We start from the raw sequence: 24,242 nt of genomic DNA, 5'->3' as shown, positions 1-24,242 counted from the left end.
AAAGGAATATTATTATTGCACAAATGTTATTACAAGTTCGAGTGTATTAATTTCAATGCCTGGTTTGCAAATCTTCTGTTTGGTTTCCTTTAGGGCCGCCTTCTGTGACTTGACTCCTTCAGTCTCCTGCCCCTTGTTAATCTGCATCTGTCACCCACATAAGGACAATCAAGGAGAAAAAGGCCCATAAACTTAACAGGGGAATTACATTACCAAGGATATAGAGGGAATGAACAGAATCCATCTTCTGGCCAGGCAAATACACCTTTGAAAACACCATAAGCTGGCTGAGTTTCTTTAGCTGATAACTGCAAATAGCCTTTTTTTATACTGAGGGTGAGGGAGATTTTCAGAAGCTTTAAAAATTTGGTTTCCAGACTTTAAATTTCAAGCAATAAACACCAGAGAGTCAATTCTTTAAAAAGTGTGAATGGATATTTAACATTTTGTAAGATAGTATCAGTAGCCATTTATTAAATGCCTACAATGTGGTAGGCACTCTTGGGAGACTCTTGGTCCACCAATACACTTAATTCTCAAAATGACCTGGTAATGTGAGGATTATGAGCTCCATTTTTCACATAAGGAATCTGGGAGCAGAGAGGTTAAGGGATTCTCCCAAAACCACACTGCCTAAATGCAGTGGAACAGAATTTGAACACAGGGCTCCTTGACGCTTACAATTTTACTAACCCTACCATGCCATACTGCCTCCCCAGCAAAATGAAACATGTCCTAGCTTTGCTGGTTTATCCTTTTCACTTCTAAGGCTCTCCCTGAAGTCAGCGGACTCCTAAAGACAAGTGCCAAGCCTTCTTGATTGGGAATATGACCAAACATTTCATTGTGTTGAAAGCCCTGACAATGGCTATATACAGGTAGGCAGAGACTCCAAGCAGTGAGAAACAGTTACCACTTTTGTTAAGAACCCTACTTCTAATGGGTGGATTTGGGTTCTCTTTGCAAGGAAATGCACCGAGTATTGTAAGAAAAGGAACAAATATTTATTAACATTCTCTCCCATGCCAGGCACTGTGCTAGGGCTCCCACATACATTGTTTTAGCCAATCCTCACCACAAATCCAAGGAACAAGTATAATTATCACTCCCACTTCAGAAACACAGAAGTTGAGGCACAGAGGGGTAAAGTCAGACTCTGACGTTTCCAGAGAGACAATAACTACACAGCTACAGAAGCTGAAACCACAGGGCCTCTCACGTGGACCGGCCCTTGCAGGGCTCTGGGAGCTGCCCCACAGGTTTGCCTGCATGACTTTGTATGAGCTTCGGGCCTCACAAAATCTGGGTCTGCCCCTGCTGGTACCATTATTCTAGAATAACTGAACTTTTAAGAGAACTGAAGCCCTAACCTTTCCCTATGTTGTTTACGTGACCACACACAGAGATATGTGTTTTCAGGGTCTGCTTTCTCACATTTTATATCCCAAATACAAAAGGCTAAAGACATCACATCAGAAATTAAAGAGACAATATCCCCAATATACACACATATATATATCACTGAATCTCTTTGCTGTATACCTGAAACCAACACAATATTGTAAATCAACTGGGCTTCAATTTTATAAAAGAGACAATACCCCCCATTGACCCCAATTCACTAGCAACATCACTGCTGGATGGTTTCCACAAACACATAGATTTCTTTCAGTTTCATTCCTCACTCAAAACTCTCTGCTGGTTCCTTATTCGTTATGGCATTTCACATCTTTTTACTTTTGGTCTTTGCAGGTGCTCTTCCCTCTGCCAGAATGGTCTCCTCACCTCCCTGGTAACCTCCTGTTCCTTCTCCAGTTCTTGTCTTAACAGATCACCCCCTCCAGGTGATTAGCCTGACCACCCCCCTTCCCCATCGAGATCAGTTAGGAACCTCGTGATTCCGTCCCCATTCCACCCTAATGCTTGTTCCCATCACAGCCCCCGTCCCCCTGTGTTGTGGTTTATTCACATGTCTGTGTCCCTCAATGGACCATAAACTTCTCAAAGGCACGAAATGTCATACTTATCGTTAGAGACCTACAGTCTTAATGTCCAATACAAAGCAGACTTTCACCAGATGAATTCTGTTTGCATCTAAGAATCTGAAGCTACCAGTAGAACAGTTACTATTTATTGCTTTGCCTTGTGCCAGGTAATGTGCTAATTTAATTTCATCATATATATATTTCATCATGTATATATGTATCTCCTTTAACCGTTATTTCAGCTCTACAATATAGGAAACCACTATTATCCACATTTTAGAGGAGAAAACGAAAGTTCATAAAGATTTAGAACGTGACTGGCCCAAGGCCCTACAGCTGATAAAGGGAACTACAGGTGGTAAAGGGAGAAACTAAGACTTTGACTCCAAGTCCAGGCTTTGAATCACTACCAACATTGCTTGAACACCCAACTGTTTCTCCTAATTTATCTTAATCCCTGAATTGCAAAGAACATTCACACTAGCAGAAGAGAGACTGGACAGACCAGAAATCCAAGGCCCACAGGCTGACTGATGCCCTGGGAATTTCAAACTGGACAACCAGTTTGATTTTGAAAGTGGGAAGCAGTTGTGGATTGAGCACCGCAGGTCCGTGTTGACAGTTCCACAGCGGGTGACAAGGTCTCACTGTTTTGCCCAGATGGTTAGACCGGCACTGTTTTCAGACCAGAGACACGGGCCCGAGCCCGCTTCTCCAGATCCGCCCGCAGGGATGCCTACCTGCTTCTCCTCTCAGCGCCTTCTCTAGCCTCACGCCCTGGATCTCGGAAGCCCTCTGCCACTCCTCCACCTCTTCCAGCTGCCTCTGGATGGCCTGCAATGCCAGGATCATATGTCACGCAGGTACTTTCAACGTGCAGAGTCATGCAAGGGCGCCAATTCTGCCACCTACTTTCCAAGAGGAAGAAGCCCTTTCCCTCGTGATGCCACCTCCTCGACTAACTGGGTAAGAACCCATGAATTCCCAAAATAACTAGAACTTGATATTTCTTTTCTTTAAGTATGAAAACATAAAGCAAGGAGTCTGTGTGTAAGCTCAATTTTCCCCCAAGGAGACATTAAAACACTCCCCTTTGACCAGGCCAGTCACACAGACATGCTCTCAGGCAGAGGCTGCTGCACTGGGTGGGTGGTCCTCGTAGTTCCTGGACTCCTCGGCCTCTGACCATGGTGATGGCATAGCCATCAGAGCTACAGTCCCTACCCAGAGTAGGACAGGGTCTCCAGGGGTAAACACAGGGCACGTTTCTTCTCCCAAGAAGAACCAGCAGACACCTCCCAAGAAGCTGTTCTGGAGCAGCAGACGCGGGCCAGCTCCTGGGGCTCTGGGTGTCCCTCTCCTGGTTTGTCCTGCTCTTGTCCTCAGCTACAAATCGGCAACCTATTCTTTCACTGCACCACGGGGGCTCTTTATTGTCTGTGGAAGTGCACTGTGGCTTATTACTAGCAGTTTATTAAGACGAGACAAATGCTTATCCCATTAAGGCACCCCCTCCATAACCTTAACCTAACCATCAAGGCACCTAGCAAGGCTTGGGATCATGACTGCGTTTGCCTTTACATGTTTATTTTCCCTACCAGCTATTTCTCGCTTGTATATTAGGAAGGAAAATGAAGGGAAAGACTTTCTTCTGTACATTCTGTTCATCCCTGTCCATTTTCTCTGCTTTCAAACACACACTGCCAAAAGGCACATCTCTTGACAGAACAAACTTTGCACCTGGCAGACCAGGTGTGTTCAAGGAAGTGGCAGCTGTCTGGGCAGGTAGAATGTGTGTGCTCTTTCTTTCCTACCTTCCTCTAGCTCTGTCTCACACCTCTTCCTCCTTAACTCCACATCCTTCTAAGTCTCCCCTGGATTCAAAGTACAATCGCTGAGGCATCTGCAACCCGTGAAGAGGCCCAAGCGAGGGTAGCAGTGGGGAGGGGTGGGGACGGAGCAGCCACCTGGCTTCTTGTCTCAGCTGAGAGGGTTTAAGCCCCGAACATAAAATCTGAAGTAGATGGGAATTCTATCTAAAACTACTTGTAATTTTATGCCCTCTTCCTCTCTGTCTCTCTTTTAAAGACAATTATATCTTTATAGATCTGTCTCTTGCTGGCACTGTGTAGAATTGCTAAAGGAAGGGAAACATTTAAATGACTTTATTACTGATTACTTTGCAATTATGGCTCTATAATTGTTATGGACTGAGTAGTGCCCCCCCACCCTGCCAAATTCACATGTTGATGTCCTAATCCCTAAAGAGACTGTGTTTGGAGATAGGGCCCTTAAGGAGGTAAATAAGGTTAAGTGAGGTCATACCAGTGGGCCCTAATCCAACAGGACTAGTGTCCTTATAAGAAAAGGAGAAGATGCCAAAATTCTCTTTCTCTCTCTTTCTCTGAATGCACACAGAAAAAAAGGTCATGTGAAGACACAGCAAGAAGGCAGCTGTCTACAAGCCAGGAGGAGAGTCCTCACCAGAAACCAATCCTGCAGGCACCTTGATCTTGGACTTCCAGCCTCCAGGACTGTGAAAGAATAAATTTCTGTGGTTTAAGCCACCCAGTCTGTGGTATGTCATTATGGCAGCTCAAGCTGATTGATATGGTGGTCATTCTTTAGAAACTAAGGATGAAAATCTCAAAGATTATACAGGACTGGTATGGGTGCTAGCAGATTAGGCCTCAAAAGGCCATCGTAATTCTTCTGCTATCACTGCCTACTGTCTGGAGTAAAAATAGAAGGAGGGGAAATTGCTGAGTTTGCCAATCCATTTCATAAAGACTTCTCATGTTCTCAGAAGGAAAAGTTGAAATGTTTCAAGAAAGCCTATTTCAGAAGTTGAGAATGGACAGAGGGAATTTATGGGAAGTTTTCCCATCCACTAGGTGAAGGGGGTGGCTCCCAAGTCAGTCACTGAGAAGAGTAAAGGAGGCTGGAGTAAGTGACTTCCTGCTTTTGTCAGAAACAAATTACAGGACTACCCAGCCTGATAAAGCGAACAACTGGAAGAAGGGATGTAGGGTACGCTGCATTAACATGAGTGGTCATTTTAAGTCCTTCTGTCCTAAAACCCAACTGTCCCTCAAGGCTAGGTTTGGGGTCCTCAGGGAGAGGGGGTGTGCCTTGACTTTCTGCTTCATTTTGCAGGTGGGCAGATCAACTTGGACAGAAATGTTTGGAGTAAACAATCAGGCCAGGGAATCTGTAGCAGAATGCTAGATGCTTGTGTGTTCAACTAACCTTGGAATAGAGACAGCCCCAGTAGTTGTCAGCTCAGCGAAGACACTGTCAGAAAGTCAGGGGAAGGTTGTGTCCTCACAGAGGACAAAACTAAGGCCACTCGTGTGTGGCACTAAGGGCCTGGGATTGTTCCCAAGGCCGTGTGTTGGCTGCTGTTCCAGCTCACTTTGCAGGACACGCGTCTGCAGATGGAAAGGCAGCTGGGAGTGGGCCAACTCAACACCTGGGCCCTCCAGGCCCCAGAGTCCCACCAGGGATTGAGTCAGAGCCTTTAGAATAGCCACAAGCCCGGTTTCTCAGAGAAGAGAGACCTATCTTTCCCCAGTGCAATACAGATTTCCAAAGGCTTCCACATCCAGATCCCCAGGATCCCAGACCCACTCACTCAGCTCAAGTTTGTTTTCTGACCTGAGCTTTGTGAAGTCTTTTCAATTCTTCTTGCTTAACCAATTGTTTTGTTGCTTTTTCTAGCCTCCTTCTTCTTCTTAGTGTCTCCCTCTCCTACAAAAACCAAGAAGAAAAAAATATGTCTTGAAAAATGAAATTGAAATGTACAAAATACCGTCACAGACTCTGCCCTCTCCAACCAAACCACTGCTTAGCTTCTAGAACAACAATGTCAACAGAACTTTCTGCAGTGATGGAAATGTTCTGTATCTAGGCATAAGATTGCCTTCCCTACTTCACTTTGCTTGTACAAATACGTCATTAATACCACTGGATTCTCTGTGTGCCTGGGCTAGTAGAATACAGAACATTCAAAATTGAGGCATTTAAAATAGCGGTCCAGATCTTGACGGTGCCTCTTCCAGGTTTTAGACAGCAGAGAAAGGAGCAGTAGTGGTGTGGCCAGCTCCACATATTGCAAGTTTCAGGAAACTCTTCTGATTGGAGAAGCAGCAGAGAATAACGTTTGAGCACTGGGCCCAGGAGCCATGCAAAGCTGGCATTCAAACCCCAGCTGAGCCGTGTGAGCTTCGCTATGTCATACAACTTCCTGAACTTCAGCGTCCTCTTCAGAGTGATGAGAATGATTTAATGCCTACCTTGTAGGGATGTGATAAGGATTAAATGGGATAAGGTGGGTCAAGTCCTTTGCAGAATACTTTAAAAAGATATGGGATAGATATTCAGTAAATACTATGATTTTTACCATTACCAGTATGATCATTATATTATTATTATACAAATTAGCATGATTATAATTTCTTACTAAAATCCACTATTTTTCATATGTGTGTGTATGTACATAGTTTGTATAATGTATGTATGTATACATCTTACATATACAAAATAAATGTCCAACTTGGGCCGGTTTTATTATGTTTGCCTTCTCAGAGCATACACATCAATTTTCTATATTAGGATGAGAACGAGAACATGCGAGAGACTTCTTTCTAATGCTGGCAGAAATAAATATGGAATTAAAAACTTGTTACATCTAGCCTGGTGCCTGGGCATTCAGTAGCTGCGGTTGAGTTGAATGTTTGCCCATTAAAAGGACTATAAATCCACAAGTGGGGAATAGACCTAACAGGCCTGACTCCAGGTCCATAATAGAGGTCAGAGATTTTACCTTAAAAGCAAGTGCCTTTCCAGGGCTTTATGGATCCTTGGCATTCTGCCACCCATTCCATCACTCTCCTTAGGAAAGCACCTAGCTTTCAGGGTTCAGAATGTTTACAGACCATCGGTGAAAACATTTAGCTCAATGACGAAACTTGGTTTTTCTAAAATTCTCTGTAGGCTGTAGAATCCTAAAGATCTTCATCCTTTCTTTCATCCTTGGAAGGAAATTTTGGCTCTCAGCACTCAAACTTATTCTATATCACATCTCTATTGCTAGAGGACAACTTCCAGATTGACTGTCAACCACTGCAGAGGTTCCAGGCCATTTGGGTGAGGGAACCCCTCCTTTAAGCAGCCAGGACCTTTCTGGGAAGACTGGGTGGGGAGGGGTGTGGTGGTATTTAACAAATATCTCTTGAGCTTCCGCTATACTAATCTACATAATAACTGTCAGCAGTTTTTGAGTGCTATGTGCCAGACACTGCACTGATTACTTCACACGCAGCATCTTATTTATTCCACAAATTACACTTATTTCACAGATAAGGAAATCAAAGCTCAGAGAAGTTAAATAACTTGCCCAAGATGACACAATCAGGAATTGGTAGAGCCAGGAGCTAAGCCCAGGTAACCTGAATCCAGTGTCCACATTTCTATCTAGCTTATTCTGCCTTTCCTGTACCAGATTCGCTGCAGATGCATCAAGGACCTCTGCTTCAAAGAAATAGAAAACTTCCCCCCTAAATTAAGACCCTTCAAACAGTTTCAGCGAGGGATGCCTTGACAGCAATGCGCTGTCTTAGCACTTCCCAGCAGCAAAGCTGCCAAACCCCAACTGCTTTATCAAGAGTCAGCAAAGCAGAACCTAGACAGGGAAAGAAAGTCCTTTAACTGCCTTTTATTAAAAGATGTGGACATAGGAAAAAAGAAGGATGATTTATTAACAAACGCTCATATAGCCTTACACTGCACCAGGCACGGTTCTCACATCCTCAGTAATGGTGATGACGATGCAGAGAAGAAAGGAAAACGTCTAAGGGCTAAGGAAGAAAAAGATGAAGGACAGAGAAAGGGAGAAATCTGGCAGGACTGAAGACAAGCTGCCTGTCTCCCTCTCTCAGATCCCGGCATTAACTTGAGGGGAGGGGGCAAAGCAAAGAGGCGAGGCTGCATATCCTGTCTCCAGTTTCCTTTGCAAAGGTTCACTTGAGCTGAGTGGGCTCTGTGCCATGTGGCTGGGGACACACCTGTATGGGGCAGAAGAGATAAAGAAACTAGAAGGGAAAACACTTCCCTCGTTCCTTCAGTGTGAGCCCTTGGGAAGTCATAAAGAAGGAACCTTTTTGCCAGCTTCCCTGCCTGAAGAGTGGGCCGTGTTGGAAGCCAGGTGAAGCGGGCAAGGTTTACCACACTGCAGGTTTATGTGATGACTGGCTCTGTTCTGGTCCAGCAGGAGACAAGGAGCTATTCGCAAGGCTTGCCCTAGGTATCATGGTCTTGCCATTTCGATGGCTTTCAGCCACTCCATTCTTTTGGTCCCCATGAGTGGCAGAATGGCTGATGCTGGGGCTTCTGCCTCATTTGAATACAGAATTAACTCAGGGTCACTCAAGGGGGTGAGAGGGTCTGTAAGGAAATCCCAGAAATCAACACGACACATAGAATTCATTGGTACTGAGTGTCTAACTAATCATGGCACCCACGGTTAGAAATCAGAAATCCCTATGTATTCTCTTGTTCTCATTCTCTCTCTCCCCAGCATGTCCCAGCTCCCTCCTGACTTACTTGCTCCAAGGTGAGCCGCGGGGAGCTGGAACCCCTGAATGACTTGAGATGATGCCAAAGCTCCTAGTGCTAGATATGGAAAAGTTGAGTTTAAGTAAATAAATTTGGTTCTCTCTCTTTCTCCGCAGATCCTTACTGTTCCAAAAAATAAACACTGCCAGAGCAGTGAACTGCTTCTGTCCGCCCAGGAAGCATATGATGTCCAGTCATTCAGCTCTTCCAGCCCCAGAGGATAAAGAAAACAATGGTGGGATTTGGTCATGGGATGCGTGTCTCCGTGTATGTAACATACAGACACATTTAAAGACAGACAATGACGTTTGTGTTTTTTAATCCATGGGTATGGGAGTTATTTAAAGGGTTCTCCAGAAATGAATGTTCATTAAGCAGAGAGAAGAACTGCCATTCCCCCGCCAGCACACGGCTAGTCAGTGGGGATCCTCAGAGCCTAGATGCAACTGCATGGTTCATTTCGTATTTCTGATTAGAATAAACATAACGTTTTCCATGCAATCTGCCTCTAGTGCTTCTTAAATGAAGCTGTGTTACCCCTAGGGAAATACACATCTGCTTGTTTTAATTTTTTCGATGGTTTGCTTGTTGGATCACCACTTTAAGACTGCAATCACCAAATGGTTTCAAGTAAATACGTCTGTTTTATCCCCCTTCCCACTTTGACATCTCTGAGAAAGGCAAGTTCCTAAAAGTTAAAAAATATATATAAAAAGGTAATTCTTAGGGTGTTCCAGGTAAAAAGAGCGGTTGCTGTCAGATGCAATGAAACGTGATCCTCCTAACGAAACTGCTGCAGCTGGAGCCCACACTGGGTCTGAAATCTGGATGGTAAACGGCCCCCGCAAGCCAAGGCCCCCTTTGGTTTGCCAAGTGTTACCTTTGACCGCAAGGAAGGCTGAGGATCGAATTCTTCATCTGCAGAGGAGGTGGCGGTGGAAGAGGTGGAAGAGACAGTCCCTGTCACCTGTGCTCTGATGGGGACGTGCTTGGGACCTGAAATGGGAACAGAAGAATTCACTGAACTCCTAGCTTCTTCTCCTGCGTCATGACCCAAAGCCACCTCTCCTTCCTCCCTGCTACCCCATTCTCTCCCTCCCTGCCCTCCCCTCACTGCACCTGCCATGAGCGTGAGGCGGCAGCACCTAAGGGCAACTGATAATTTGGCCCTCTACGTTAATTACATTTCTGGATCCCTGCCAAGAGCTTTGCAGCTCTCTTTTCATGTGAAAAAAAAGGTATTATGCAGAAATCAATTAATTCCTTAAACACCATTTGTATGGTGTGTTGCTAGGAATGCAATCAGAGATGAAATCTATTAGTAAAATTCATGTCTGAAGTTAGCTGAGTTACCTAAATGCTTGTGTAAGGTTCGTTCTGCAGAGTAATTGAATGCAAAAAAGTCGGAGCCAGCTCTTAAACAAATCGCCCTTCTGCGGCTCACAGCATCTGGCACCCATTTTTACTACATGACATCTGCTCAGTGTAAAAGGGCTGGCGTCAGAATGTCTGGTCATAGAAAAAAAAAAAAAATCCCAAATGTAATCAGAAGCAAAAGGACTCTAAGCCTAAGGTTTTATCACATAGTCTCATGCAACGTAAATATTTCATTAATTATGGCTAAACAAATGCCAATTTTATTTTCCCAACTTGCAGATATTATCACATCATCGAAGTGATGATTCAAATGCCAGGAAAGGCGGTTTAAGATAGGGAGGGCTCAACAATTCAGGGCCCACGGGAGAGCTGAAGTCGAGGGGAGATGCCAACCCCTGAACAAGAAGTAGATGGTTAGAGGCAGCAAAGTGCCTGTGTTCGCTCAGATCTCTTTGTGATCTGACTGGGGACCACGTGTGATAAAGTGTTCCAGGTGCCACAGGAGACTTTTGTTCTTCTCAGCAAGAACATCTGCCCCTACACATCAACCTGATGCAGAGTTAATGATTAATATCTGGATTAACGCACCCTGAACACTGGCTATCAGAACCAGCTAGGACTCCATGATAGGAGATTTACTAATCTTTACTCTGCCGCATCAGCTTCTATCTAAAGAGAAATATGTGTTGGGTGGGGAGGGAGGAGGAAAGGCAATTCCAAGCTGACTAGCATTCTCTCCAGCCTGCCTTTTCTTCCCCGTAATTTTCAACTATTCACCCCAGTGGGAGAGGCCAAGTTTTAAAAATTAAGGGTAATTTTAACCTCCAGGAACACATTTACATATGCTGTTATTCAAAGCAAAATAACGCAAAACATCTATATAATAACACAGCCGCTCTGGGGAGAGAGTTAACTGTTTTCCACTTTAATTTGCCAGATGCGAACGCTCAGGTGAAGAGAAAATCAGGAGCTGCCTAATAACGGTGGAGGCATTGTTAGTGGGAAGCTGAGACTGTTTCCCAGCCCCAGCCACTAAATCACCACTGAGTCCTTTAGTCACTGAGTATTCCCTTCTTAGTGTGTGAGCTTGAGGAACTAACTTCACCTCCTCAGTTTCTGGGGATCATGATGTCTAACTTGCAGAACTGTTGTAGAAGAGTAAACGTAATCAATATAAAGAGCCTAACACAGTGCCTGGTTCATTGCAGGTGCTTAAATAAATGTCGTCGTCATCATCAGCTGCCTCTCCCAGCAGCAGCCATTGCTTCATCACCATCATTGATCCCAACGAACAATACTGCAATATTAGTAAACTGCCTAATCAACCGTCATTTTATGGAGGAAGTATAATAACCTAAATTTGAAACTTTTTCTATCAAAAATAAATTTAATATTTCCACTGAATTTTATTTTGAAATTGAGGAGAAAATGTTCCCAGATATAATGCATTTCTTAAACTTCTGGCAAAGTTACATAAAGTTAAATAGTTACCCCTGAATCTCTTCCCCTTTACTCTCTTCCATCATAGAACCATTCATTCTACTTTACTTTTCATTTGCAAGCTTAAAAAATTTGCAGCATTGTTCTACTCTGGCTACAATGGAGTGACTGATTCTGGGATTGATCTCCCACCACAGAGCACTAGAGGTCAGGATGAAATATATGAAGCAGCTGTTTCCAGACACTGGACAAGAGGCAGAACAGAACTGTGATAAAGGTGGGAACAGAGCTTACACGAGGTAAGCCCTACAATCACAGTAGCTTTCTGCCTACAGGCACTTTCCAGAACACAGTGCAGGTAGGAGGAACCTAAACAGAGCATAGCAGATTCATTGAGTTGAGAAGACAAAGGTCACCATTTGAGTGGGCCGAGGCAGTTGGAATATGTGGGGAAGACTACTTGAGAGGAAGGAGCTATGTAGAAAACAGACTTCAGAAATACGCATAAAAGTCAACTTGAGGGGCTTCCCTGGTGGCGCAGTGGTTGAGAGTCCACCTGCCGATGCAGGGGACACGGGTTCGTGCCCCGGTCCGGGAAGATCCCACATGCCGCGGAGTGGCTGGGCCCGTGAGCCATGGCCGCTGAGCCTGCGCGTCCGGAGCCTGTGCTCCGCAGCGGGAGAGGCCACAGCAGTGAGAGGTCCGCGTACCGCAAAAAAAAAAAAGTCAACTTGAGTCTATTGCTTAATGATAAATTATAGATGCATAGAGAGAAATTGCACATGGTTGGGCCGACAACTGCTGGAAAGTTATAGGGTAAATAATCTCTAAAGCTTTCACAAGACTAGAAAATGTTCAAGTTTTACCCAAATAGGGTAGAGCAAATGTTGGGGGCATTAGAGTGGAGACGACAGAAGAATCGCACTTGAGTAACAGGGATAAATTAGCTCTAGAGTAAAGGTCATTATAGACGTAACTGAATAAGCTTAAAAACCAGCCTTGTAAGAAACAAATTGATCTGCAAGTTACTCTACTGCCTGCCAAACATTCTTTAATGCCTATATAACACTCTTGAAATGAGGAAACAAAATCTAGACACTCTAAAATGTAATATTTACAAAATCTAGCAGCCAGTAAACAGTTACTAGATACACAGAAAAGCAGGACAATGAGTCTGATAATCAAGAGAAAAAGCAATCAATAAAAGCAGACTCAGAAATGATGAAATTAGCAGACAAAGATTTAAAAAGAGTTATTCTAAATGTGCTCAAGAATTGAAAAAGAAAACACGAACAGAATAAGGACAGAAACAAAAAATGTTTTTAAAAGAACCAAATGGAACCTATAAAGATGAAAACTACAAAATCTGAAATGAAAATTTCACTGGATCAGTTTAACAACAGACTAAATACTGCAGAGGAAAATATTCAGTGAAATTAAATAATAGCAATAAAATAAAAACTATCTAAAATGAAGCACAGAGAAAAAGAGACTGAAAAAAATGAATAGACCCTCAATGACCTGTGGGACAATATCAAGTGGTCTAAAATACATGTGATTGGAGTGCCAGGAGACAGAGGGAGAATGACAGGAACAGAAAACATAGATGACATAAGATTGCTGAAAATCATGCAAATTTAATGAAAATTGTAAATCCACAGCTTCAAGAAGCTCAAAAACCCACAAGCAGGGCAAACGCAAAGAAAATCATAGCAAGCCTCACGATAATGAAATTGCCAAAAACCAGAGATACAGATAAAATCTTTTGGTTTTTTTGTTTTATTGTTTTTTTTAGGAGAAAGAAGTTAGGATAATTTGTTGTTAGCTGACATGGATACAAAAAAGTCTTAAAAAGTTCTGTAGCAGAAGGAATACACCAGATGGAATGAAGAGGTTCAGAAATGATAAATATAAAATAATTTTTCTTTGTGGTTCTTAATTTCTTTAAAAGACAATTGACTGTTAAATGTAAGATAGTGTGAAATAATAAGAAATATACCTACAGATCTTCCTCAGCTTACAATGGGGTTACATCCCGATAAACCCATCCTAAGTTGAAAATATTGTAAGTTGAAAACTCATTTAATACACCTAACTTACTAAATGTTGTAACTTAGCCTAGCATGCCTGAATGTGCTCAGAACACTTACATTGCCTACAGTTGGAAAAAATCATCAAAAACAAAGCCTAATTATAACAAAGGGTAGACTAGCTCATGTATTGATAGATTATTGAATACTACACTGAAAGTGAAAAACAGAATGGTTGTTTGAGTACAGAATACAGGCTGTAAGTGTATCGGTTATTTACCAGCCAGGTCTCCTGGCTGACTGCGAGCTGTGGCTCTCTGGAGAGTATGGTACCACATATTGCTTGCCTGGGAAAAGATCAAAATTCAAAATGTGAACTATGGTTTCTAATGAATGCATATTGCTTTCGCATTACCATAAAGTCAAAAAATTTCAAATTGAACCAGTGTAAATCAGGGACTTTCTGTATTGGTCTCTGCCCCTGGCTTCTGCTAATATTTGATCTTTGACCCCAATTCCTGACAAAAAGGTCTTAAAACCCTTGGAATTTCCCAGGTGATAGGAGTTAGTTTCTTTTGTTCTAATGAGGTGGCTCTTGGTGGGCTTGTGGATGGGGACTGGTCACTAGAAAGACCAAGCCATGATTAGAAGCTTGGAACTATCATCCCTACCCCTCCATCCTCTGAAGAGGGGAGAGGGGCTGGAAAATGAGTTAATAATCGATCATACCTATGTGATGAAGCCTCCATAAAAATCCCTGAAGTACAGGGTTTAGAGAGCTCCCAGATTGGTGAACACATCCATGTGCTGGGAGGGTGTTGCACCCCAGCTCCATGTGCTTGGGACCCTTCCAGACTTCACCCTATGTATTTCTTCATCAGGCTATTCATCTGTATCCTTTATCATATCCGTTATAATAAACTAATAATTGTAAGTAAGTGTTTCCCTGAGTTCTACACCAATTATTGAACCCAAGGAAGGAACTGGGGGAACCTCTACTTATAACCAGTTGGTCAGAAGTACAGGTGACAACCTGTAAGGATACAGAAGATTTGAGCAAACACTACTAATATATTTGACCTAATCGACGGATATAAAACAACATCCTCAATAACTAGAGAATATAATTTTTTTTCAGAGCACATGGAACATTCACTAAATTGGTGATATGCCAAGCCATAAAGCAAGTATCAACAAATTTCAAAGAACTGAAGTCATACATAGTATGTCTTCTGACAACAGTGAGGTTAAGCTAGAAATCAATTAATAAAAAATATAAGTAGAACACTTCAAAATGATTAGAACTTAAGCAATACTTTCTAACAACCTACAGATCAAAGAAGAAATAAAAATAAATTTAAATTAACTGATGATAAAAAAATATGGTATAACAAAATGAATAGAATGCAGCTAAAGTGATGATTAGAGGGGAATTTAGAGCTTTAAATGTATACATTATGCAAAAGAGAAAAGTTGAGAATTGATGCTCTAAGATCTAATTCAAGAAACTAGAAAAAGAACCACCAAATGAACCTAAGGAAACCAAAAAGGAAGACAATACTCAAGATAAGAACAGATTATGAAAGACAATGAAGACAAAGCAGAAATAAATTAGAAAATTAACAGAGCAAAAATTTTCTTCTTTAAAAAGATGAATAAAATTGATAACCTCCACGAAGAATGAGAAAAAAGAGACAGAAAACACACCTACCAATACTGGGCATAAAAAGTCCTACAGTACTAAAGCAAGCTAATAACCATAAACCATTTTATGACAATAAATTTGAAAATTTAGATTCAATGGACAAATTTATGGAAAAACATGACTTACAAAACTGACATAAGAAGAAATAGAAAATCCGAGTAGTTACATATCTAACAAAAGGAACCCTCATATACTGCTGGTGGGAATATAAATTGGTGCAGCCACAGTAGAAAACAGTGTGAAGGTTCCTCAAAAAATTAAGAATAGATCTACCACACGATCCAGTTATTCCACTTCTGGGTATTTATCCAAAGAGCACAAAACACTAATTTCAAAAGATATACACACTATGCTATGTTCATCATTATACTACGTTCATCACAGATATACACACTATGCTACGTTCATCACTATGCTACGTTCATAGAGATGTGGTATAGGAGAGAATACTACTCAGCCATAAAAAAAGATGACATTTTGCCATTTGTGACAACATGGATGGACCTTGAGGATTTTATGCTAAGTGAAATAAGATGGAGAAAGACAAATACATATGAGTTCACTTATATGTGGAATACAAAAATGAACAAATCAAATCAAACCAAATAAAAACAAACATGGGGATACAGAGAACAGAGTAATGGTTATCAGAGGGAAGAGGGTACCAGAGGGAAAAACGGGTAAAGAGGGTCAACTGTATGGTGATGGATGGGAACTAAAACTCTGGCTGTGAGCACACAGTAGTGTATATAGGAGTCAAAATATAATGCTGCACATGTTAAGCACATAATGTTATAACCAATAAAAAGAGTACCTATAAAAATAATCTACAGCAAATAGAAAGATAAGCCTTCTGATATTGGGTTAAAAAGATAATGATCTATTTATTACCACTTCTATTTAGCTCTGTATAGGCGGTCCCAGGCAGTACAAGAAAGTTAAATAAAACGTATACAAACTGTAAAGGAGGATGTCAAACCGTCTTTATTTTCAGACAACATGATTATCTGCGTAGAAAATCTCACAAAAAAGCTACTAGAATAATAAGTGATTTTAGCAAGGACAATAGAAAAAGTCAATTGCGTTTCTACGTATTAACAATGAACAACTGAAAATCAAAATTAAGAAAGCCACTTCATTTACAGTAGTAACACAACAAACTGTGAAATTCTTAAGGGATACATTTAACAAAATATGCGCAGGAACTACACACTGAAAACTAAGAAAACCTAAATAAATTAAGAGATATTCCATCTCCATGGACTGAAAGACTCAGTAGGTATCAATTGTTCCCAAATTATTTAGAGACTAAAAACAGTCCCAATCAAAATTCCAGCAGGCTTATTTGGTAGGAATTGACTAGCTAAATTTAAAATTTTTATGGAAACACAGAAGACCTAGAATAGCCAAAATAACTTTTAAGAACAAAATTTGAGGACTCCCACTACCTGTTTGCAAGACTTACTCTAAATCTCTAGTAATCAAGAGAGTATAAGGATAAACATACAGATCAATGGAACAGAGTAGAGAGCACAGAGGTAAACCCACACGTATATAGTCAACTGATTATCTGTAAAGATGACATTGTAACACAGTGGGGGAAGAAGAGACTTTTTAACAAGTGGTGCTTTAAAAATTGGATATCTATGGGCAAAAACTTTGACTTTTATTTACTATAAGAAATTAATTAGAATTGGATTATAGACTTAAGCCCAAAAGCTAAAAACTGTAAAACTTTGGAGAGAAAACATAGGAGAAAGCCTTAGTAACTTTGGGTTTAGAAAGATTTCTTAAATCTAATTCAAATTATTAAAAAAATTAATTAATTTGACTTCATCAAATTAAAAACTGCTGTTCTTTGGATGATGAAAATGAAAAGACAATCCACTAGCTGGGAGAAAATATTTGTAAACACATATCTGATAAAGGACTTATAACCAGAATTTTTATGAACTCTGACTAAATAGAGGGTTATAGTGTGTTCTCAGATCAGAAGACACAATATTCTAAAGCTATCAAATGTCTCTAAATTAATCAATTTTAAACTGTATCATTTATAACTGCACACAAAAAATTGAATACCAGGGAATATATGTAATGAAAATTGTGCAAGATCACTACAACTACAAAACACCGACAGAAATTGCAGAAGTCTTTAGGAATGTATCATGTCCAGGGATTTGAAGACTTACTATCATAAAGATGTTAATTTTCTCCAAATTTATCTCTGGAGTCAATGCCATACTAGTCATATGCCCAGAAAATATTTTTGTGGAAATTGATGAGTTGATTCTGTAAGTCATGTGGAAATGCAAAAGGCCAAGAATATCAAACAATCTTGAAGAACAAAGTGGAGAATTTACTTCAGACTATGAAGATTTATTATAAAACCACATAATGAAAACAGCGTGATTCAGGTGCGAGGACAGACAAACCAGTGGAAATGAATAGAAGGTTCAAAAATGAACCTGCCTCATTAATGACAAAAGTGTCACTGCAATGAAGTGGGGGAAAGAGATGGCTTTTTAAATAAATGCTGCTGAATCAACTGGATAACAACATGGAAAAAAAATAAACACTCAGCCTACCTCACAGAATATACAAAAATCTATCCTACGTTGGTCATAGACTTAATTATGAAAGATAAAATAATAAAGCTTCTATAACAGTGTTGTACAATAGAAATCCAACATGAGCCATGTATGTCATTTATAATTTTCTAGTAGCCACATTAAAAAATGTAAAAACAGACAGATGAAATTAGTCTTAATCATATGTTTAGCTCAAATTTCAAAAATATTATCATTTCAATGTGCAATCAAATATAAAAATATTAATGAGATCTTTTACATTATTTCATTCAAACTAAGTCTTCAGAATCTGGTGCATATTTTATACTTACAGCATATCTTGTTTCTTGGTTTTTTTTTTCATATATAGCTCCTTTATTTGTAGAAAAGATTTGTGGAAAACAAGGTAAATTTTATAAAAATTACATGCGCTCCCAAAATGAAACTCATCACTGGTGATAAATAAGTGACTGAAGTAATAACCAGTTTACCTGGGATGATTTGCCGGGATGCTAAAGGGGAGATATTACTTGGTACAGCCCACTATATGCACCAAAATAATAGTTACTGACCTTTGAAATTTATGGAAAGAACCATACAAATGGTTTTCAGATATAACTTTAATTTTTGGAAGTATTTGAATGGTTTTTTAAAATTTTAAAATATTTATTTATTTATTTTTGGCTGCGTTGGGTCTTTGCTGCTGTGTGCGGGCTTTCTCTAGTTGCAGTGAGCGGGGGCTACTCTTTGTTGCGGTGAGCAGGCTTCTCATTGCGGTGGCTTTTCTTGTTACGGACCACAGGCTGCAGAGCACAGGCTTAGTAGTTGTGGTGCATGGGCTTAGCTGCTTCGCAGCATGTGGGATCTTCCCAGACCAGGGCTCAACCCCGTGTCCCCTGCATTGGCAGGTGGATTCTTAACCACTGTGCCACCAGGGAAGCCCTTGAATGGTTTTAAACATGGGCTTGAATTTGTAAACATCTACAACTTTCCCCCACAAGGACTCCCAGCCCAAGAGTAAGCTGTGGCTTAACCAAACGGGAATGTCTGTGCTGTTGAAGGCCAGTGCTACTTTCCACGGAGGGGAACATCAACCCTTTTCTGGCTTGTTAGAACTTTCAAGGCCCTTATGTCTTTGATGCTGAGCATCTGGCCAGGGGCATTTTGTGAACCAGACAATGAGAGCTTCTTGGAATGAGTACATCTTGGTTTAGACAATACATTTTCAATAATTAAAGTGAAATGTAATCCTATCAAAAGAGAAAAGTTGAGTTGAATAGAAAAATATTTTATACAGCTTCAGTTTTAAAATTTAAATCCATTAACATAAATAAAATTAAAAATTCAATTCCTTACTCACACTAGCCCTATCTCAAGTGTGAAATAGTGGCTACCCTATTGGACAGTGCAATTCCAGAAGGTAACACACAACAGTATCTTTGTGACCTCAGGATAGGGAAGATCTCATAAACAGGATGCAAAAATCAACAACAATAAGGGAAAATATTGATAAATTTGGCTTTATTAAAATAAGTGCCTTTGTTTATCAGAAACACCTTTAGAGAGTGAAAAAGTTAGCAGAAGAGTGGGAGAAGATGTTTTATATATACATATATCTGACAAAGGACTTATATCCAGAATCTACACAGATTACAAACCAATAAGGAAAGGGCTGACTACATAATGAAAGTATGGACAAAAGACTTGAATAGAGATATCACACAAGAAAATATCTACATAAGCATGTGAACAGTAGTGCAACATCATTATCAGGTAAATGCCAATTAAAACCATAAGATACCACCACACGCCCATAAAAATGGTGACATCAACAAAACAAAACAAAACTGTAACTATGGAGTGTTCTCAAGGATGTAGGTCAAGGGGAGTTCTCAGTTCCTGCTGGAGGGTATATACATTGGCACAACCACTTTGGAAAACCATTTGACAGTACCTACTAAAGCAAACCAATCACGCCTAACCCCAGGACCTAGCAATTCACTCCCAGGTACGTACTGACAGAGATTCTCTCTTCGCCCATATCTAGCCAAGCTCACCTGAGCCCCCTCGACTAGACCTCAAACTTGGCCCGTAGCAACTAGGCTCTCAACACAAATAGTTTAGCCCACCCTCTTCTTCCTACACTGAAAGACTTAAACACTGGCAGTTTCTAACAGTCCAAGGCCACATCCCTAGGATGACCCCGTCCCCCTTAAAGTACCTGCCTGAGAAAACTCAAGACTGACAAATGCATTTACTGCTTGTTTTAGCCAACACCTGTCTATAGGCTCCTGACCACACTTTCTTAGAGCCTTTACTAAAAAGGGCTTACAACTGTCAATGCTTCTTCTGTCCCTTTGAGATGTATATGTATCTCCTACCACTCAGGAGGACCAGAAAGTCAGTCCTTTCAAATGCAATCATCAGGAAGGAAAGGGCCTCAGCCTCCCAGTTTCTGGGGGAGGATAGAATCCTAACTTCAATCACTGCCAGCTAACAGACCCAGCTGACCTAACCAGCATTTACACTAACCGACCGTGTAGAACTTTTCACTTCCCTGACTCTACTGAGACCCCACTCACCCCTCTCCCTATTCCCTCATTCTCCCTGTCAAACACCCAGCCACCTCTGGCAAAATCGAAGCTGAGTTCAGTTCATACTGAACTCTCTTACTTACTGTAACAATAAATTACTAATTAAACTCTGTCCTTACCACTTTAACTAGTATCTGGCTTTGTTTATCTTTGACAATACCCAACAGAAACACTGTATAAGGGTGCTGAAAGTAGCATTCTTCACAATAAAAACAACTGAAAACAACCTAAGTGCCCAGCATCAGAATGCACCAGTAAAGAGTGTCATATTCATACAAGCGAATAAAATGAGGTGGTGGAAAAGAGGAAACCACTGCTACGCATATGGACATGGATACATCCCCCTTAACGTTTAGTGAAAGAAGCCAGGCACAAAAGAGCACACACTTGTATTAGTTTTCTATTGTTGTGGGAGCAGTGAACACCATAGCAGCTTACAATAGCACCTACTGATTATCTCATAGTCATGTAGGTCAGAAGTGCAGGCCTGGCTCCACTGGGTCCTCTGCTCAGTGTCTCCCAAAGCTGCAGTCAAGGTGTCCACTGGGTTGGGGTCTCATTTGCAGCTAAGGGTTCTCTTCCAGCTCATTCAGATTGTTGGCAGAATTCAGTTCCTAGTGGTCGTAGGACACGGGGTCCGTTTTCTTGCTGGCTGTCAGCTGGTTGTAGCTCCTAGAGGCCTCCTGCTCATAAGTTCTCTCACTGCATGACAGGTTACTCCTTCGAGGCCAGCAGGACCATGTTTTTCTCATGCTTTGAATTTCTGACTTCGGGAAGGGCCCAGTCCTTGTTAAGGGCTCACCCGATTACGTTAGGCCTACCCATTTCCCTTTTGATGAACTCAAACTCAATTGTCTTGGAACTTAATTACAATTGCAAAACCCCATACCCTAAGCACAGGAGTGAGATCCACCATATTCACATTCCACCATACTCAAGAGGATGAGTACGCAGGGGCAAGAACATGGGAGGCAGGCAGCATGGGGTCCTCTCAGAATTTTGCCTACCACAAGACTGAATGATTCAAATTTATAAAGTCAAAAAATTGCAAGAATAATCTAAGATGACAGAAGTCAGATGGTATGCACTTTTGTTGGGTGGCACATATATTTGGGAAGAAGCATGAGGGAGTCTTCTGAATGCTGGTAGTGTTCTATATCTTGATCTCCAAGGTGATTACACAAATGTGCACTTTGCAAAATTTCATCAGTTTTGTACTTAATATTTGTGCATGTATTTTATACTGCAATAAATATTTTACACAAAAATTTTAAAAGAGAGGTTCTCAGGGTGCTTTGTTTAATTACATAGAGGAGCAATAATCAGCATTAAAATTGTTGGTATAAAATTGGCACTGGTAAGTGCTTGAAGTCAGTTTATGCCCCCAAGTAAAAGACACTGAGAAGTTTATGTTTACCAGTAATTTACCTGGCAAGGTGTGTTGCAAAAATGAGAAAAATTAAATTTCAGCTGGCTCTTTATTCAAGTGATCGTAAATCTGAGGTATTTCCATTTGAATAAATTTTGAAAGTTTCTCACTCTCCGTTTCAATACTGTTTTCTCTCTCCATTGCATGGAAGTGTGCAGGAAGTTAAGTGTAAAGTGAGCTCTGTGTGTGTGTGTGTGTGTGTGTGTGTGTGTGTGTGTATTTGTGATTGGTAGGCTGGGCGAGGGCAGGGAAATACAAGGAAACTAATGGGCCTTATCTGATAGGGTAGGTAAAATTTTTACATTCTTAGGATACTGACTTAAGAACACCTCAGAAACACAAAGCTCTTCTATGTGATGGGTCCAGGCACTATTTTCAGAGCTGGTCAGCTTTAACCTAATTCCATTCTGCACTCCCATTCTGTTCCAAGCTAAGGAAGTCACACCACTTCCTAATGAATATAAATGAATGCAGCCCTCCGTGGAAAATAAATCAGGAAAACACATTTACCCCAACTTATTCTAATCAGCACATACAGAAGTCACGTAAATAGGATGTAAGTAAATTAAGGCTAATCTCACTATGAATTTGATGCAAAAATCTTAAATAAAATATCAGCAAACAGAACAGAAAAGTATATTAAATAATAAGACACCATGACTGAGTGGTATTTATTTCAGCAATACAAGGATGGTTCAGTATCAGTGAATCCATTACATAATTCATACTATTAATTAAACTATGGAGCAAAAATCATGCAGTCATCTCAAATTGTGCTAACATTTAATAAAATTCAACATCCATTCAGGATTTAAAATACTTTTAATAAAACAGGACTAGATGGCTATTTTCTCAAAATATATCTGGGTCAACCCAGAAGCCAGCACCATGCTTAAATGGGAAAACATTTAATGAGATGCATTCTCATTAAAGTTCAGAATACAATATAGAAACCATTATCACTACCTTAATATTGTTCTAGAGATGGTGGAAACCAAAGAAACTAGGAAACAAAATAAGTTAGTGCTATACAACTTAAAAACAAGAGGTAAAATTATCATTATTTGTAGATGTTATGACTGTATATTTGGGGAGGACCTAGGAGAAGTCATTGAAAAACATTTCAAGCAAAGAGAATTTAGTAAAAATGGATGGGTCAAAAATTACTATACAGAAATCAATAAATTTCATATACACAATAGTAGGAGGATAAAATGGAAAATATATTATTTATAACAGCAACAAAAACAAACATATCTAGTAATAAAATTAACAATAAATACGCAAGATCTGTATGATGTAAAGTTTAGAATATTCCAGAGGGTCACAAAAAAAGATATGGGCAAATGGAAAGGCAATTCATATCATAAGGTTGTAAATTCTCACGGAGTTAGTTTGTAAACTTAATCCCATAAAAGTACTCACAGGGTTTTGGGGGTACATAGGCAAGCTAATGCTCAGTCCATATAGAATATCAAAGAAGCAAGAAGAGCCAGGAAAGTTTTGAAAGAGAAGATCAATAATGAAATACTCTTCCTACCAGATGGGAAAATATAGAATTTTTTAAATATATAAAGGAAAATAATCAAAATAGTATGGAACTGATACATAACAGACAACTCAATAGAATATAATAGATGGTGTGGAAATCAGTCCAAGTACAGGAATCTGATATATGATAAAGATGTCATCTCACATAAGAGAAGAAAAGATGAATATTCACTAAATTATTTTAGGATGACCAAAGAGACATCTAAAAAAAGAAGGTTGGATCCATAGCTCACATTTTATACTAGGGTAATTTCTTGATATAAACATATAAATGTAAAAAAACAAGAAACTTTGTCCATAAACTTAGAAAAAGTTCTTTCTGAATTATATTGTACAAAGCCCAGAAGCCATAAAATGGAAAACTGCTACAACTATTACATAAAAGTAAAATTTTATGTGGCAAAAATCACCATAAACAAAGTTAAACACAAACAAGAAGCTGGAAAAAGTATTTGTAATTTATATCACAAGAGAAAAGCTAAGTTTCCCTTTTACAAGAGTCCCTACGTATTATCAAGAAAAATACCAACAACCCAACAGAAAACTAGATAAAGACAGAAACAACAGTTCACAGAAAAGGAAATACAAATGACTCTTCAATGTATGAAGAGATGCTCAAGCTGTAATCAGGCTGGTAAAGATTTTTTTTTAAAGTTGGGTAGCGCACTGCAGTGTAGAAATAGCACTCTCATGCTTTGCTGCTGGGGAGGGTGAAGCAGCACCACTTTGATGGAGGACCGTTTGGCAATATCTATCAAAATTCTCAATTCACGTGTACTGTGCTCCAGCATTTCCACCTCTAGGAATTTATCTTAGAGGTAAATTCACACATATGCCAAATGGCCCAAGTTCTTCATTATTGTAGCACTGTTTGCAATAACAAAATTTTGAAATACTTAAGCTTTCCATCACAGGGGACTGACTGGCTACGTAAACTATGGTACAT

At 40.2% G+C, this 24,242-nt stretch overlaps 1 protein-coding gene across 15 annotated transcripts in view; it reads right to left on the bottom strand.

The window, feature by feature from the left end:
* The window catches only part of LOC116758806 (F-actin-monooxygenase MICAL2), a 222,787-nt gene that overhangs the window by 28,576 nt on the left and 169,969 nt on the right, over positions 1 to 24,242 (bottom strand). For 13 of the 15 annotated variants that reach the window (XR_004351238.1, XR_004351239.1, XM_032642002.1 and 10 more), the window contains 3 exons: positions 9,481 to 9,596; positions 5,643 to 5,735; positions 2,726 to 2,819 (listed from right to left, as the gene is read on the bottom strand). Coding sequence is in view for 11 of the 15 variants with exons in the window: in XM_032642002.1 (XP_032497893.1) it covers positions 2,726 to 2,819; positions 5,643 to 5,735; positions 9,481 to 9,596 (303 nt within the window). In the remaining 4 variants the exon portion in view is untranslated. The remainder of the gene's footprint in view (positions 1 to 2,725; positions 2,820 to 5,642; positions 5,736 to 9,480; positions 9,597 to 24,242) is intronic. The other 2 variants (XR_004351240.1, XR_004351241.1) reach the window with 1 other exon arrangement.

This window comes from Phocoena sinus, chromosome 8 (genome assembly GCF_008692025.1).
Source record: "Phocoena sinus isolate mPhoSin1 chromosome 8, mPhoSin1.pri, whole genome shotgun sequence".
NCBI lineage: Eukaryota > Metazoa > Chordata > Mammalia > Artiodactyla > Phocoenidae > Phocoena > Phocoena sinus.
The sequence above is the reverse complement of the archived record's forward strand: the minus strand, read 5'-3'. Positions and strand labels throughout refer to the sequence as shown.